Here is a 14,645-nt window from a genome sequence, read left to right on the forward strand (position 1 = left end):
TCCTCAAGGATCTAGAACTAGAAATACCATTTGACCCAGCAATCCCATTACTGGGTATATACCCAAAGGATTATAAATCATGCTACTATAAAGACACATGCACACATATATTTATTGTGGCACTATTCACAATAGCAAAGACTTGGAACCAACCCAAATGTCCATCAATAATAGACTGGATTAAGAAAATGTGGCACATATATACCATGGAATACTATGCAGCCATAAAAAGATGAGTTCATGTCCTTTGCAGGGACATGGATGCAGCTGGAAACCATCATTCTCTGCAAACTATCACAAGGACAGAAAACCAAACACCACATGTTCTCACTCATAGGTGGGAATTGAACAATGAGACCACTTGGACACAGGGCGGGGAACATCACACACCAGGGCCTGTCAGGGGGTGGGGGACTGGGGGAGGGATAGCATTAGGAGAAATACCTAATGTAAATGATGAGTTGATGGGTGCAGCAAACCAACATGGCACATGTATACCTATGTATCAAACCTGCACGTTGTGCACATGTACCCTAGAACTTAAGTATAAAACAACAACAACAAAAAAAACTTCCTTGACTAGTAAGGCCATACTGCTTTCCTAACCCTACAGCTTGGACCTTTCTCTGTGGGACCTGAGGCACCAAAGTTTGGTGTCAGATTCCAAGTTGTGCCTGCAGGCCCCGGAGGGTGATCGTGTCTGGCTTGGCTGGGGTGTTTGGGGGGTGCTGGCTCAGGCACCTACCTTAGTTCATGATCACTTTACATGACAGGGTGGTGGGCGGGGCACAGAAGACCTGAAATCTAGGCCTGCCTCTGTCAGTCCCTCACTGTGTGACCATAGGCCAGTTGCATCCCCTCTCTGAGGCTCAGCAGCCAGTTTTAAAAATAAGTTGCAGGGCTGGATGTCCTCTGGGGTCCCTGCATGTCACCATTCTTTGTCATTGAAGGTGGCATGATGAGAGCTGCAAACTAGCCCCAGTCATGCTATTCACCAGCAATATGCCCTTGGGCTCTCTGGGCCTCAGTTTCCTCCACTCTGAGGTGAAGAAAACAGCCCCCACCTCTTCCAAATCACTGACATTGTCCTTTCTGTTGGCCCCAGGCAGGAAGCCTTTGCCCGGGAGTCTCCTTGAGGGCATTTCCTTGAGATGGGGCTTCAGTCAGGTGATAACGGATCCCTAGCAGGGGTCCAGGTACTGCCTCCAAGGGCAGTCTCCCAGCCAAGCGGGATCAGGCTTTCCTTTTAGCTAAATATCTCTCCCACCGGGTGAGGTGTCACCATCTGATCTGCTTTCTGTTGTCTGAGAGCCCCTTGGATCTTCTTGACCCCAAACTCAGAGAAGGAAGTTGAGGACAGGAAAAGTACATGGTCCCCGCCTGCCTGGTTCGACACCCCCTGATGGCAGGCAAGGAAGGTGTTCCTGCCTCTTGAGGGAACAGGATCCCACTATTAGGTTCCTGCAGGCTACTTTGGGGTGAGGGAGGCAGTCTGTTTTTGTCCTCCTCTGCCCAGTGGGCCATGACTGACTCCACCTGCCCTCCTGCCTGGCCCCCCCAGGACCAGCTGAAGCAGCTACAGGAGATCCTAGGCAGCCTGAGTCTGCAGGAGGAGAAGACGCGAGTATCCCAGCACCACCTGGACCAGCAACTGAACAGCGAGGCTCAGCGGAGCAACAGCCTAGTCGCCCAGCTGCGGGCCATGGTGGCTGAGCGGGAGGCCAAAGTGCGGCAGCTGGAGATGGAGATCGGACAACTCAATGTGCACGTGAGTAGGGCACTGGCACAGCCCCCAAACCCATTTTCAAGCTGGGCAAGTCCATCCAGCTCCTTCCACTTCTTTCCACTTGCCTTAGCTCAGGCCAGACTTCATCCTCCTGGCTCCACTTTGGCCACCTTCTTCTATCTGGCTCCCCAACCCATTCTGCACACAAACCTGATTATGTCCTTGCTCCACTTAAAATCTGTTCATAGCTTACTATCACCCTCGACCTCACGTGGTTCTCAAGGACCCAGCCACCTTCCAGTTTACCCTCTCCCATCTCCAGCTGTGGCTTTATCCTCAGAATTCAAGATGGTGGCAGTAGCTCCAGCAGCAGGATGAGAGAAGGAAAACCATACTTCATTCAGCTTCCAGGCACCACGTGACTAGCTCTTGCTGTCACCCATCCTGCATCTTCTCTTCACCCTTCCCCTTTCCCCACACTCTGGCTACGCAGGCACCATTCAGCTCCTCACATAGACCTGCTTGCTCTGCGCTCCAGGGCTGTGTGCAGCGTGAAGCACACTCCCTCCTCTCCTCCCGCACAGCCTCAGTCTGGCCGGCTGCCCCTCAGCCTTTAGGTCTTACCAATCAGGAGCTCCTCCAGGAAGCCCTGGGACCCCTGTTCTGTGTTGTGTGCCCCTCCTAGCACTCTTCTAACTCCCTATGCAGCCCCAAGCCAAACTTCTCTCACACTGTGTAGTCATTTTCCTGTTTTCTCCCCTGCACTCCCTGTGAGGGAGCATAGACCATGGTACCTCCGTGCCTGGCACTGGAGCAAGCACACAGTAGATGCTCAATAAATGTTTGTCTAAGGCATGAACTTGTAAAGATATTTTGTGTTGGCAGATGCCTTGAGGGCACAGCTTGGGGCTGCTAGGAGTCAGCCACCTTCACCCCCCTGGGGTGGTGGTGGGGCTGGGTGGGCCTTGGGGAGAATTTTTTGACAGGCATGCAAGTCTCCCAGTGACAAAGGAGCCTTGCAGCCTCTGGCCCACGGGGAAATTGACTGGCTCAGCCAAAGGCATGTTGCAAAGCAGCCCTGCTCTTTGTTTCTGGGGATCTGTGGTTTGTTCAGAGGTAAGAGCTCAAGAGCCCCTAGGCCCGGCCTCAGGCTGGCATTGGCTGACCAGCCTGGTTTGTCCTGTAGCCTCTATCCCCACAGGCCCGGGCAGCCTGGGGCCCCAGACTGGCTATGACAAAGTGCTGTAAGGTTGAAGGGGAGCCTGGGGGCATGAGGAAGTCTGGGAACAGAGCACATATGTCAGTGAGTGGGGACTCGCCCTGCTCCCCATTCTGGCTCACTGGGGAGGGAAGTCTGAAGGGGTACACAGGAACATTCCAGCATCTTCACCTCACCACTGTCCTTTCTCCAGGCACACAGGAGAAGACTGTTCCTACCTCTGAGGTCACCAGCTGAATGGGGGCCAAGCATTACCCACCAGACAAGTTGGCACATGTTTCGAGTTTTCTCAGAATGGGTGGGAGTGGTGGACAAGCCAGGTTGTTAGGGGCTTACACCAGTTGTCCACTCTGGTGGCCTGACCTCCTGCTGGGGGTCTCTAATGTTCCTGTCCAGTCCAGCCCCAGCAGGTATCCAGAAGAGGAAGGGGTTGAGGGAGGGGTGGGGGCCTGGCAGGCTCAGCCTCCACCCAAGGCTGCCTGCCCTCACTGAACCCCTGCCATCCTTTCTGGCTGCAGGTGTCTGGAAAGTCCAGGTGTTCCAGCTGAGGAAGGCAGCTGGCCTCAAGTCACACCTGGTGTTCAGCCACATGTGGGTGGGGCTGCCTGGAGAAGTGGACCCACTCAGAGACGTCAGTCTCTGACCTGCCCTGCTTGTGAGGCCATGCACCTCCCTCTGGAACCTGAATGTAGAACGGCTTCCTGGCCCAGTCACCGTCCTCACACCATGTAGCTTTCTTTCTGAAGAGAGGCATTATTAGATGTCATTATCATGCAAGTAGTGCCTTCACCAAACAGGCCTCGCTTTTCACTCCTGAAAAGAAGCCTCTTTCATATCCTCTGAAAGCCCCGAAATCAAGCCAAGGTCCCCTCCTGCCTTCTCTAGGCCTCTGAGCCAAAGCCCTGAGGATGGAACCCACATCTGTTCCTACAGTATCTTCGGAATAAAGGAGTGGGTGAGGGGTCCAGTGGTCGTGAGGTCAGCCCTGCCTACACCCAGTTCCTGGAGGACCCAGGCCTGACCAAGTCTCCGGCGTCAGCAGACGATCACATTGGCAGGCTTGGATCTTCTCGGTAAGAAAACAATGGGATAGTGGGGTTGGAAAGTGAACATTAATTATTCAGAAGAAAGGTTGTTTCTTGCCACCTCTGATGGGAAGCCATGGGTGCAATTTTAAGGTAACTATGCTGCTGTTCTTCCAATACGTGGGCCTCTCCTATGCCATCAGCTCTGCATCTGCAGTAATGAGCCAGTTAGGCCCAGATTTTATCACTTCAAGAGCATGCTGGTTGCAGCTCCCTGTAAGATCCTCTTTGAGCTGGTCTCAAAAGTTTTCTGCCCCTGGGGCCCTCAGACAGACCTGTGTTGGGTTGTTCAAGGCTCTGGTGTCTCCTGTTCTTTCTCATTTTGAGCAAGCAAGAGTTCTGGAAAGAAGGGCAGCAAATCCACAGGACTGCTGCAAGGGTTTACTGGACCCCTGCTGGCCACTGCTCCACCTCACATGCAGAGGTGAGGCCCAGCAGGGCGTGGTCTGCCTTCCCAGGCTGATGGGCCCCTTCTGCCTTTACACAGCTCTGTGACCAGCCTGGGCCACACTCTGGTGGAATCTGCTCTCACGAGGCCTTCCCTGCCCAGTCCCCACAGGACCTCACCTAGGTATGGACCTCCGACCTGTGGACTTTCACAGTTTTTCCCATTCTTGATTGCTCAACCAGTATTGCCATCCCATTAAAAGGAGGGGAAACTGAGGCAAAGCAAAGTCCAGGGACTCTTCCAAGGTTACATAAGGACGGGGAGGATCAGGGAAGTCCAGTGTCCTGTCCAAGATGATAGAGTAAGCAGCTTCAGAACTAGTATCTTGGCCTCTGACTCCCAGGCTAGGTTTCCTACCGGCTATCCGAGAATTAACATGAGGAATCTTCCTGGGCCTGGCTTCCAGCACCTTCCCTCACCTTCTCTTGCTCATTGAGAATCAGCCTCTAAGGGGAGAATTTCACATGATATGGTTTCCCACTGATAGCCCCTCAGCCTTCGGGCCCCCCTTTATTGATAGAATCAAGCCAGAGGGTGTAAATGGGCCCTTTGTTCCTATTGCCAGCCCATAGACAAAGGACAGCATTGTCCTGCCTCTAAGCCCTGTCCCGAGCCCTGCCCACTGTCCACTGGAGCCATGCTCCTGCTGTCAGCACTCCCCGCCCTGACCCCTCAGGCAGGTCAGCTCAGGTTCCAGGCAAGGCCTCCTAGTGGCCCCAGTCCCTCATCTCTGTGGCTCCAGGCAAACTGGTCCTTCTCTGGGCTGCTATCCCCCAAAAGTGGGGGACAGCATGCTGCTGACACTTGACAGCATAGCATCTGTGGGCCAAAGCTGCCCCACCCATCAGACTGGGGTCACAAAGGCACTTGGGGAGAGTGGGCTGACATTGAGCCACAGGCATGTGCCACACTCCTGAGGGTGGGAGGCCTTGTCACAGCACAGGGAGAATGGGCAGGCTCTGTTTCTCTGAGGTTTTAGTCACAGTAATGAGAGCAGGAAGATGGACAAGATGACCCTTTAGAGTTCCTTCCAGGCCTGTGTGGCTGTGACCTCTGCGCCACACAGAGATATAGGAGCTGCTGTGTGCCTTGGCTGCCCAGACTGCTGGTTCTCAGGCTTGTTTCTTCCACAACACACAAATACTTACTGAACCTGACCATGCGTGGGCCCTACCCTCATGGAGCTTACAGTCCCCTACCACAGGTGACAGGAACAGAAATTCACAGGCAGGAATTCATAGAATGTCCTGGCTCCAGCCAGCAGAGTGATCCCAGAGAGTATGTCTATTCGGGCTGGCATGGTTTGAACCCACTCCCTTCAGGTGACTCTGGTGTGGTGCCTGGGATGAGGGCAGAGTGAAGAATCGGCCCTTTGCTCCTGCTCCTCCTCTGCCCACACTGTAGAACTGGGGAGATGAATGGGGCTTTCCAAACTGCAGTGCACACACAGAGCCCCTGCGGATCAGCCAGGTCAAGTGCGGGTTCTGATTCAGCAGGTCTGGGGTACAGCCTGGGATTCTGCATTTCTAACAAGCTGCTAGGAGATGCCAGAGCCACCGATTCAGAGACCACTTGTAGTAGCAACGCCTTAGAGCATATTTAGGAGTCACGGAGGGGTCTGCAGTTCTCGGAGCCCATCTCAATCACCCCTCTCAATGTTTAGTGGGGGAACTGGGACCAAGAGAGAGGAAGAGACCTGCCCAAGACTACAGAGGAGTCAGCCCTCAGGATCACATGCCCCAGCCCAGTTCTCAGTACACTGCCCAGCTCTGCAACCTTCCCTATGCCCTGTACTGCTAGAAAAGTAAGCTCAGGGTCTCACTGGGAAAAGTGGGGGCACAGCGGAGAGCAACTTGGAACGCACATGTGGGCTCTGGGGGGTTGAAGTCGGGGGGCAGAGTTTACCTTCTGTCCTGGCTCCAGCCAGCAGGTAAGGGGTTGGTAGGCAGGCCCAGTGGTAAGAGGGAAGCAGTGATGGGTTGACTTAGGGCTGGAGACAATTGAACAAGCTGCAAAGCCAAATGCCCAGGCTCCAGGAAAGTGGGCTGGGCTTGGGGATCAAGCCAGAAGATGCAGGAGGGCTGGGAGAGACTGGCAGGGACACAGAGACTGGGCACACCTGACACTGGGTAGGGCAGCCAGGCCCCAAAGGCCACACAGGTATCCAAGGCACCTCAGGTCCCCAAGAGCCACCTGCCATAGCACAAGACTAATTCCAGGCCCCCAGAGGTCTTAGATGGACAGAGGTACCAGTGTAACTCTAGTTTTGGTAGCTTCAGCTTTGGAGTCTAGGGACTTCAGCAGGACCAGGAATGGCGGGCAAAGAAGCCAGCAGGGGAGGACCTAGAGGGACTGGGCTTGCTTCCATTGCTCTGGCTGACATTCGCCCTGAATGTCCTTCTAGTCTCTCCCACCATCACAGGGATAAGTGTTATTTCTAGGCCTCGGATGACCTCTGTCCTCTGCCCTCCACCCTGGTCTCAGGTTCTCGGACTCCCCAGAACAAAAAGGCTGGCAGGCACAAGTGACAGAGATCAAGGCCCTCTGGCAGGCTGCCGAGGTGGAGCGTGACCGGCTCACGGAGTTTGTCACTGTCCTGCAGAAACGGTAACACATGGCACCCAGGGATCTCTCCCATGGGCCTGCATGGGGTGGGGACTGGGGCCAGGCTTCATTTATGACTGGGTCCCCTTCACCTGTGAGATCAGCTCCCAGTGTTGGTCCAGGGCATTCCCAGCCACAACTCATGTGCCCATCCAAATACCACACAACCTTGGGGCCCTGTCATCACACTGTGTTTTGCCCTTAGGAACAGCCCCATTCTACACGCACCCAATGGGACTGTTGTATGGCACGTGGACATTGGTGGGAATCTCGGGAGAGAAACACCCAGGAGTAAATCAGTCAACTCAATCCATCAATAATTAAAATCTGTGATGAGCCTGGCACTGTGCTTGGTGCTGCTAGAGGGTTTGGTGGGAAGAAAACATAAGCTAGACTGACATCTGGAATCGCAAAGAGCAAGAGAGGCGTTGATAGCTGGGGAGGCAGGGAGGGAAGCACGAGGCCTGGGGCACCGGACCAGGAGATACGGTTTTCTCTAAAGGGTTGTTGACAGACTTCCATTCAGATAAATCAGTGCTCCTCGCTCAGATGATCCTTTTGGCAAGAATTGCAGGTGTCCAGGCCAACACATGGCTCAACCATGTGACCTCCACACTGAAAAATATTAAGCACACCAGTGAGTTTCTGCCCTAACAGGCCGTATCATGTATCAGTCAGGGCTCTTTGATGACAGGCAATGGAAAGTAATTCTGGCTGAATTCAGTGAAAGGCAGATTTTTGGAAGGTACTAGCAGACTCCAATGCAGAGAGCAGGAGAGGAGTCTGGGAAGGTGCAGGCATCTTGAGTAGCAGGAAACCCTGGGCAGTTCCCTGGGCCACAGAAATGGCACGGCCAAATGACTTTTAGCTCTTGTGCCTGTGGGTTCTGGGAGAGAAGGCTGAACTGGCCAATGCTATGCCGGTGTCCACCCCACACGTGAGGGCACTCTGACTGAAGTTCCTCCGGGTGCTCACAGAATGCAGGAAGGGTAATTTGCCAAAGGGAAAACGGGGATACTGAGAGCAAAAGAAGGAGCTAGGGGTGCAGGGAAGGACAAAACAAAGGATGCCTGCTACTTAAATAGTGAGTAGTCAGCTTTGCTTTCCTGTAGTACAGGGAAGATGTGAATTTCAGACATACTCAAGTATATGAGGAAAGCAACATTCATTCTTTTTCTGTAATTGGAATATAATGGATAGTACAAGTCTTTAGTCTATCAAATAGTAGAAACATACTCAGTGCAGGCTTTCTCTCTCATTTCTCTTGAGTTACATCTGAGTTTGGGGGTGTGTGAAAAAGGTGACTCAGTTAGCTATTGCTGCATAACAAACCATCCCAAACCTAGTGGCTTCAAACACAATGGTTTGTGCTTTCTCACGATTCTGTGGCTTGGCTGGGTAATTCTGCTCCACATAATGTCAACTGGGGGTCACTCATTGGTCTCATGCAGCTGGCACTTCAGCAGGGATGCCTCAGTTCTCCTCCATGTGGCTTCTGTCTCCATGTGAGATCTCATTTCCAGGGCCTCTTCACGCAGGGCTGGGATTGGGGTGAGGCAAGCAAGGCACCTGGGTATGAATTGTAAAGAGGTACTCATGCCCAGTCACGTACATGCAACTCTCTGTCTGAGAATATGCTGGCCCTTTTTGGGTCCTTGGGTTCCTCCTGGACTCTGTGTCATTCTGGGGTGTTGGGGGCTCTGTGAGGCTGTGCCAGGCCCATCAACCAAGACCTGTCGCCTTTTTTCATTGAGGTTATTGCTAACTCCCTGGGCTGTAAGAAGAAAAGGGAACCCAAGCACGTTCTGCACTCAATTCTCTCAAATCTCTTTGGTTTAAAACTAAATGTTTTAAACTAAAACCATTTAGTTATAACTAAATTGGTCAAAACTGATGATTGGCCAATTAAACCAAATTAACCATTTTAAATTAAAACTAAATGTTTTAACTAATGTTTTAAATATCCCAAAGTACAGGGCCTTCCTTTCTCAGAGATTCTCAATATCTACTCCTTTCTTTATCTACAGCGTCTGTCCCAGTCTTGCACTAGGGAGGTCTTTCTCTGCCTGGCTTCCCTTCTCCTCTACTCTGCCCTACAATTTCCAGCTGCCTCAGTTCCCCTCCCCCACCCAGTTCCCTAATCCTGTGTGCTCATCCCAGCGAGACTGCGGTGCCCTGCCTGCCTGCCCCCACCCCACACTGCAGTGGAAAGTGCCTCAGGCAGAAAGCCAGGGCTGTGGGAGATCTCAAGTCCTTCCTTTCCTCAAGTCTTGTATCCAGTGTGTGTCTGCTCAAATCTTGTATCCAGTGTGTGTCTCCCTGTTGTCCATTGTCTGAAAACAAGTTCGTTCTTACATTTTATCCATTTTTCCAGTTACTTACAATAGGAGTTGCTAGTCTGGTTAGTTCACCATGACAAAAGTCACTAAATAGGTCTCTTATTTAAAAAGCACGTAGTCGGCTTGGTTCTTAAATTTAATCTGGAAGTTTCTGTGTTTGAACAGTATCGTTTAACCGATTTTGATTTTGGCAATATTTAATCACCTTAATTAATATTTTCTATTTGCCATGATTTTTCTCTGTTCCTTTTTTCTCCTTTCTTTCCTTATTGGACTGATCAAGTTTTATTTCTCTGACTTTACAAGTTTGGAAGTTAGACATTCTATCTCTGTTCTTTTAGTGGCCACCCTTAACTTTTAACATAAAACCCACCAATCTAAAGTTAGTTGGTTTTGCTACTATCACTTTAAGCAAAAGAATCCATTTAGAATGTTTTAACTTTGACTTCTCCGTTTGTGCCTTTCATGTTACTGTTTCCTAATATTTCTCTTCCACATTCTTTTTTTAAACCCTGAAATTAAACCCTCCGAAGTAAGTCTTGAATATTGAATAGTCAATATTCGTTTCCTTTTGCCAACATGTTTGAAAATATCTTCATTCACTGTTACTTCTTGTATCTCAGTCTTCCTTCTAGGTTCGCTTTCCTTCTTACTGAGATGCCCTTTAGTTCAGTGAGGCCATGTAAATAGTAAACTCTCTGAGTATTTGTTTATTTTTATTTTATTTATTTATTTTTCTTTTCTTTTTCTGAGACCGAGTCTTTCTCTCTCACCCAGGCTGGAGTGCAGTGACATGATCTCAGCTTACTGCAACCTCCGTCTCCCAGGTTCAAGTGATTCTAGTGCCTCAGCCTCCTGAGTAGCTGGGATTATAGGTGTGAGCCACCATGCCCAGCTAATTTTTGTATTTTTAGTAGAGATGGGGTTTCGCCATGTTGGCCAGGCTGATTTTGAACTCCTAACCTCAGGTGATCTGCCTGCCTCAGCCTCTCAAAGTGCTGGGATTACAGGTGTGAGCCACCATGCCTGGCCTGTTTATTGTTAAATGTCTTTATTTTGCCTATCTTGAATGACAATTTAAGATAAATTTGGGCATAGAATTCTAAAAAGATGGATATTTTTTCTCAGCACTTTGAGGCTATCCCATTGTTTTTTATCATCTACTATTGCAAAAAAGAAATCTGCTATCAGTTTTATTGTCATTCCTTAATAGATTTGTCCTTTCTCTCCGATGCTTGTTAGAGCGTCTTTGACGCTCTGAAATTTCATTGTGATGTGTCTAGGTGTGTGTGTATATATACATGTATATGTAATATGCCCATATATTTACATATATGTATATATGTGTGACTTTACATATATGTAAATATGTATATTTACATATACATGTAAATATGTGTGTGTTTTTGTATATATGTATGTGTAAAGTATACATATGTAAATATATGTAAATATGTAATATGTAATTTTTTCCTACTCAGAAGTTAGTGTTCTTTTTCAATCCAAGGACTTTATAAGGACTGCTATCCATATATTGCCTCTTCCCCATTCTCCTTATTCTTTTAATCTAAAATTCCTAGTCAGTATATGTTAGACTTTCTTATTCTTTCCTCCACAGCTCTTTACCCTTACTATTTTGGGCTGAATTCTGGGTGACTTCTTCAAATTAGTCTTCTAGATCACTAAATATCTTCGGTTGTGCTTCATCTACCATGAAACCTATTTTGATAACTGTATTTTTCGGTAAAAGCTCCTGTTCTCGGCCGGGTGCAGTGGCTCATGCCTGTAATCCCAGCACTTTGGGAGGCCGAGTTGGGTGGATCACCTGAGGTCAGGAGTTCAAGACCACCCTGGCCAACGTGGTGAAACCCCATCTCTACTAAAAATCCAAAAATTAGCAGACGTGGTGACAGGCACCTGTAATCCCAGCTACTCGGGAAGCTGAAGCAGAATTGCTTGAACCCGGGAGGTGGAGGTTGCAGTGAGCCGAGATCACACTATTGCATTCCAGCCTGGGTAAAAAGAGCAAAAGACCTCTGTCTCAAAAACAAAACAACAACACAAAAAAACCCTCCTGTTCTCTTTCTTATAGCATTTGTTCTTTCATTACAATTTTTGCCTTTCTCCTTTTAATAATTTTGAACTTATTCCCTTAGAGTTTTCTACTATCTTCATTACTTAGGATCCTAAGTAGTGTCTGTCGGCTCTCCCCTTGTAGGAAATTATTTCCTTGTGTGGTTTCGATTTTTGTAATTTTTATGAGCTTATCTTCGGTGGGGCTTTTTTTCTTGTAGGAGTTCTTAGGTTATGACAATGTTTCTGTGGAGGTGTTCTGCATTTGTTTCTGTGAAGCTTTTAGGGTTTCAGTGGTCTCTGATTGGTACTTTATGCTAATTTATTGGTGTAGATTTCCTGAACACATGAATGCTGCCCTTGTGTTTCAGTTTCACATGATTGGTGCTTCCTCCCCTCCTCCCCATTTCCCAAGGCCCTGATAGACTACAGGCTTCCTTACTACTTTCCTGAACTTGTAGATGGATATTATCTTAGTCCTTTTTTTTTGAGACAGGGTCTCACTCTGTCACCCAGGCTGGAGTGCAGTGGTGTGATCACAGCGCACTGCAGCCTCGACTTCTTGTTCTCCAGTGATCCTCCCACCTCAGCCTCTGGAGTAGCTGGGATCACAGGCACATGCCAACATGCCCGGCTAATTTTTGTATTTGTATAGACTCACATTAAATGCATCTTTACATTTTTATGGGAGTATATCTGTACCACAAATTCCTAAAAATGAAATGGCTGAATCAAAGAATATGCACATTTAAAATGTTCACAAATCATGACAAATTGACTTTTAAAAGAATCAATTTACATTCTTACCAGTAATGTGAACTATTTTTCCCCATACCCTCACAGTTACTAAGTTTTATTAATCTTTAACATTTTTTGCCAAGCTAACAAAGGAGTGCTAAGATCTCCTTGTTTTGATCTGCTTTGCTATGACCAAAAGTGAGAATAAGTATACTCTCTTTTCCACATAACTTTTACGTTTTTTTCTTTTAACTACCTATTCATGCTGTTGCACGTGTTTTAGAGTTGTTTATATTTTTATTTGACTTATGAAAGAACACTTTAGTATTATGTAAATGGTATTATGTATATAATGTGTAATATTATGTATGTTTGTCTTCATGAAGATTTTGTGTCACTGTGCTAAATTCATTCTTAGGATTCTTAGGTAGGGGGAAACCTCCTTATCCGAGTATTTTTTACCAGCATCCCCACAGTTACAGACCCCATGAAAGCAAAATTTTTAACATAAAAACACTCATCATTTGACTATTTAATATTCTTCACTTCACATTGGCATTGGGTCACTTTGGTGAGACTCTTGAAATACGATGAAAATCAATTATGAAGCAAAAAGGTAAATCTTTCAAAATACTTGGAATTTCATGAGATTGATGCACATGAGTTTGGAGAACTATTAGAATCGTAGTCAGAGACATTGACAAATTAGGATCTAGCTGAGTTAGGCCCGTTAACAATTGAAGAAAATCAGTGAGACCAGCGATTGGTCAAAAGAGAATAATCAGAATACCGAAGGGTCCTAGAGGTCTTGAAGCTGACAGACATCTGTAGATCCCAGGCAGGAGGAGCAGCCTCAGGTCTGGAGAGGGGTGGAGGACGAAGAAAGAGCTGGTTTTGGTGCATATTTGCAGGAAAAGCTGTAGAGCCTGCTGATAGATTGGAAGCTGAAGATGAGGAAGAAAGAGAAGGCAAGAGTGACCCCCAGGTATCTGGGCTGAGCAACTGCATGAGCGAGGATCACATTTATTGAGATATGGAAGGCACATTATGGGGGAGAAGGACAGAAATCAAGAGACTGCTTATTCCTAAAATTTCGTGGGAATTCACAATGCGATTTGCTATTTTATATGATGTTTTGCTGTTGGTTTATTATTTCCCCTATTATAAATGGAGTTAAACAAAATGTATACATTACTGAAATTCATAACAGAAAAGTGAAACCCCTCCCCCACAGTTGAGTCAATAGCTGCTGCATATTCCTTTTTGTTTTCAGTCCAGTGGCTGAATTATATTATCCTTATATTTATTTGTTTTTAAATGTTTAATTTGTTATAAATGTTTAAGTTAGATTATATATTATGCATAATCTTCTGCTACTTATTTTACTTAGTATATTGCATTCTCATGTCAGTACATATTCCTTTTATGGTTACAGAATATTTTATTGTATAATCCACTATTATTTATTTGCCATTCTTCTATTGATGGGTTATTAGTTTCTGATTTTAAAATACTTTATTGTGTTGTTTCCTTCTATTCTCATTTTACTTTGAGTTTTTAAAATCAGGAATAGCTACTGATTTTACCAATGCTTCTTCAGTATCTATCGGAAGGATTACATGATTTTCTCCTTTAACCTAATTCCGATGTTGAATCTTACAGCGCTAGTGTTCTTGGAACTATGTTGTGTTACTCTCTTACAATACCATTGAATTTAATTTTCTTTCTTTTTTCCTCTATTTTTACTGTGGTAGGCAGAATTCTAACATTCCCACCCCCGATATACATGCTTTATAAACTTCTCATCCCTTGAGCGTGGGCAGAACCTGTGAATATGGTAGGATATTATTGCCACAATTATGTTAACTTACATGGCAAAGGGGATTTTGCAGAGCTATGTAAGGTTACTCATCAGATGACTTTGAGTTAATCAAACAGGAGACTCTCTGAGTGGGCCTGACCTAATCATATGAGTCCTTTTAGTCTGAGTCTAGCAGTCAGAGACAGAGGAAGCCAGAGTGGAAGCATCATTTTCTTACTGGCCTTGAAGACATTCTCCTGCAAACTGTTACAGGAAAGGGGGTTTTGATCCAGACCCCAAGAGAGGGTTCTTGGATCTCATTCAAGAAAGAATTCAGGGCGAGTCCACAGCACAAAGCAAAAGCAAGTTTATTAAGAAAGTAAAGGAAAAGGCCGGGTGCGGTGGCTCATGCCTGTAATCCCAGCACTTTGGGAGGCCAAGATGGGCGAATCACAAGGTCAGGAGATCGAGACCATCCTGGCTAACTCGGTGAAACCCCGTCTCTACTAAAAATACAAAAAAATTAGCCAGGCGTAGTGGCGGGCGCCTGTAGGCCCAGCTACTCAGGAGGCTGAGGCAGGAGAATGGCATGAACCCGGGAGGTGGAGCTTG

General features: G+C 47.4%; 1 protein-coding gene across 1 annotated transcript in view; it reads left to right on the top strand.

Moving 5' to 3' along the window:
* CCDC13 (coiled-coil domain containing 13) overlaps nucleotides 1–14,645 on the top strand; it is a 90,807-nt gene that overhangs the window by 60,651 nt on the left and 15,511 nt on the right. The window contains 4 exon segments of the mRNA XM_011984312.1: nucleotides 1,562–1,768; nucleotides 3,879–4,018; nucleotides 4,518–4,601; nucleotides 6,963–7,085. Of these exon segments, the coding sequence (XP_011839702.1) occupies nucleotides 1,562–1,768; nucleotides 3,879–4,018; nucleotides 4,518–4,601; nucleotides 6,963–7,085 (554 nt within the window).

This window comes from Mandrillus leucophaeus, unplaced genomic scaffold, assembly GCF_000951045.1.
Source record: "Mandrillus leucophaeus isolate KB7577 unplaced genomic scaffold, Mleu.le_1.0 Scaffold265, whole genome shotgun sequence".
Taxonomy (NCBI): domain Eukaryota; kingdom Metazoa; phylum Chordata; class Mammalia; order Primates; family Cercopithecidae; genus Mandrillus; species Mandrillus leucophaeus.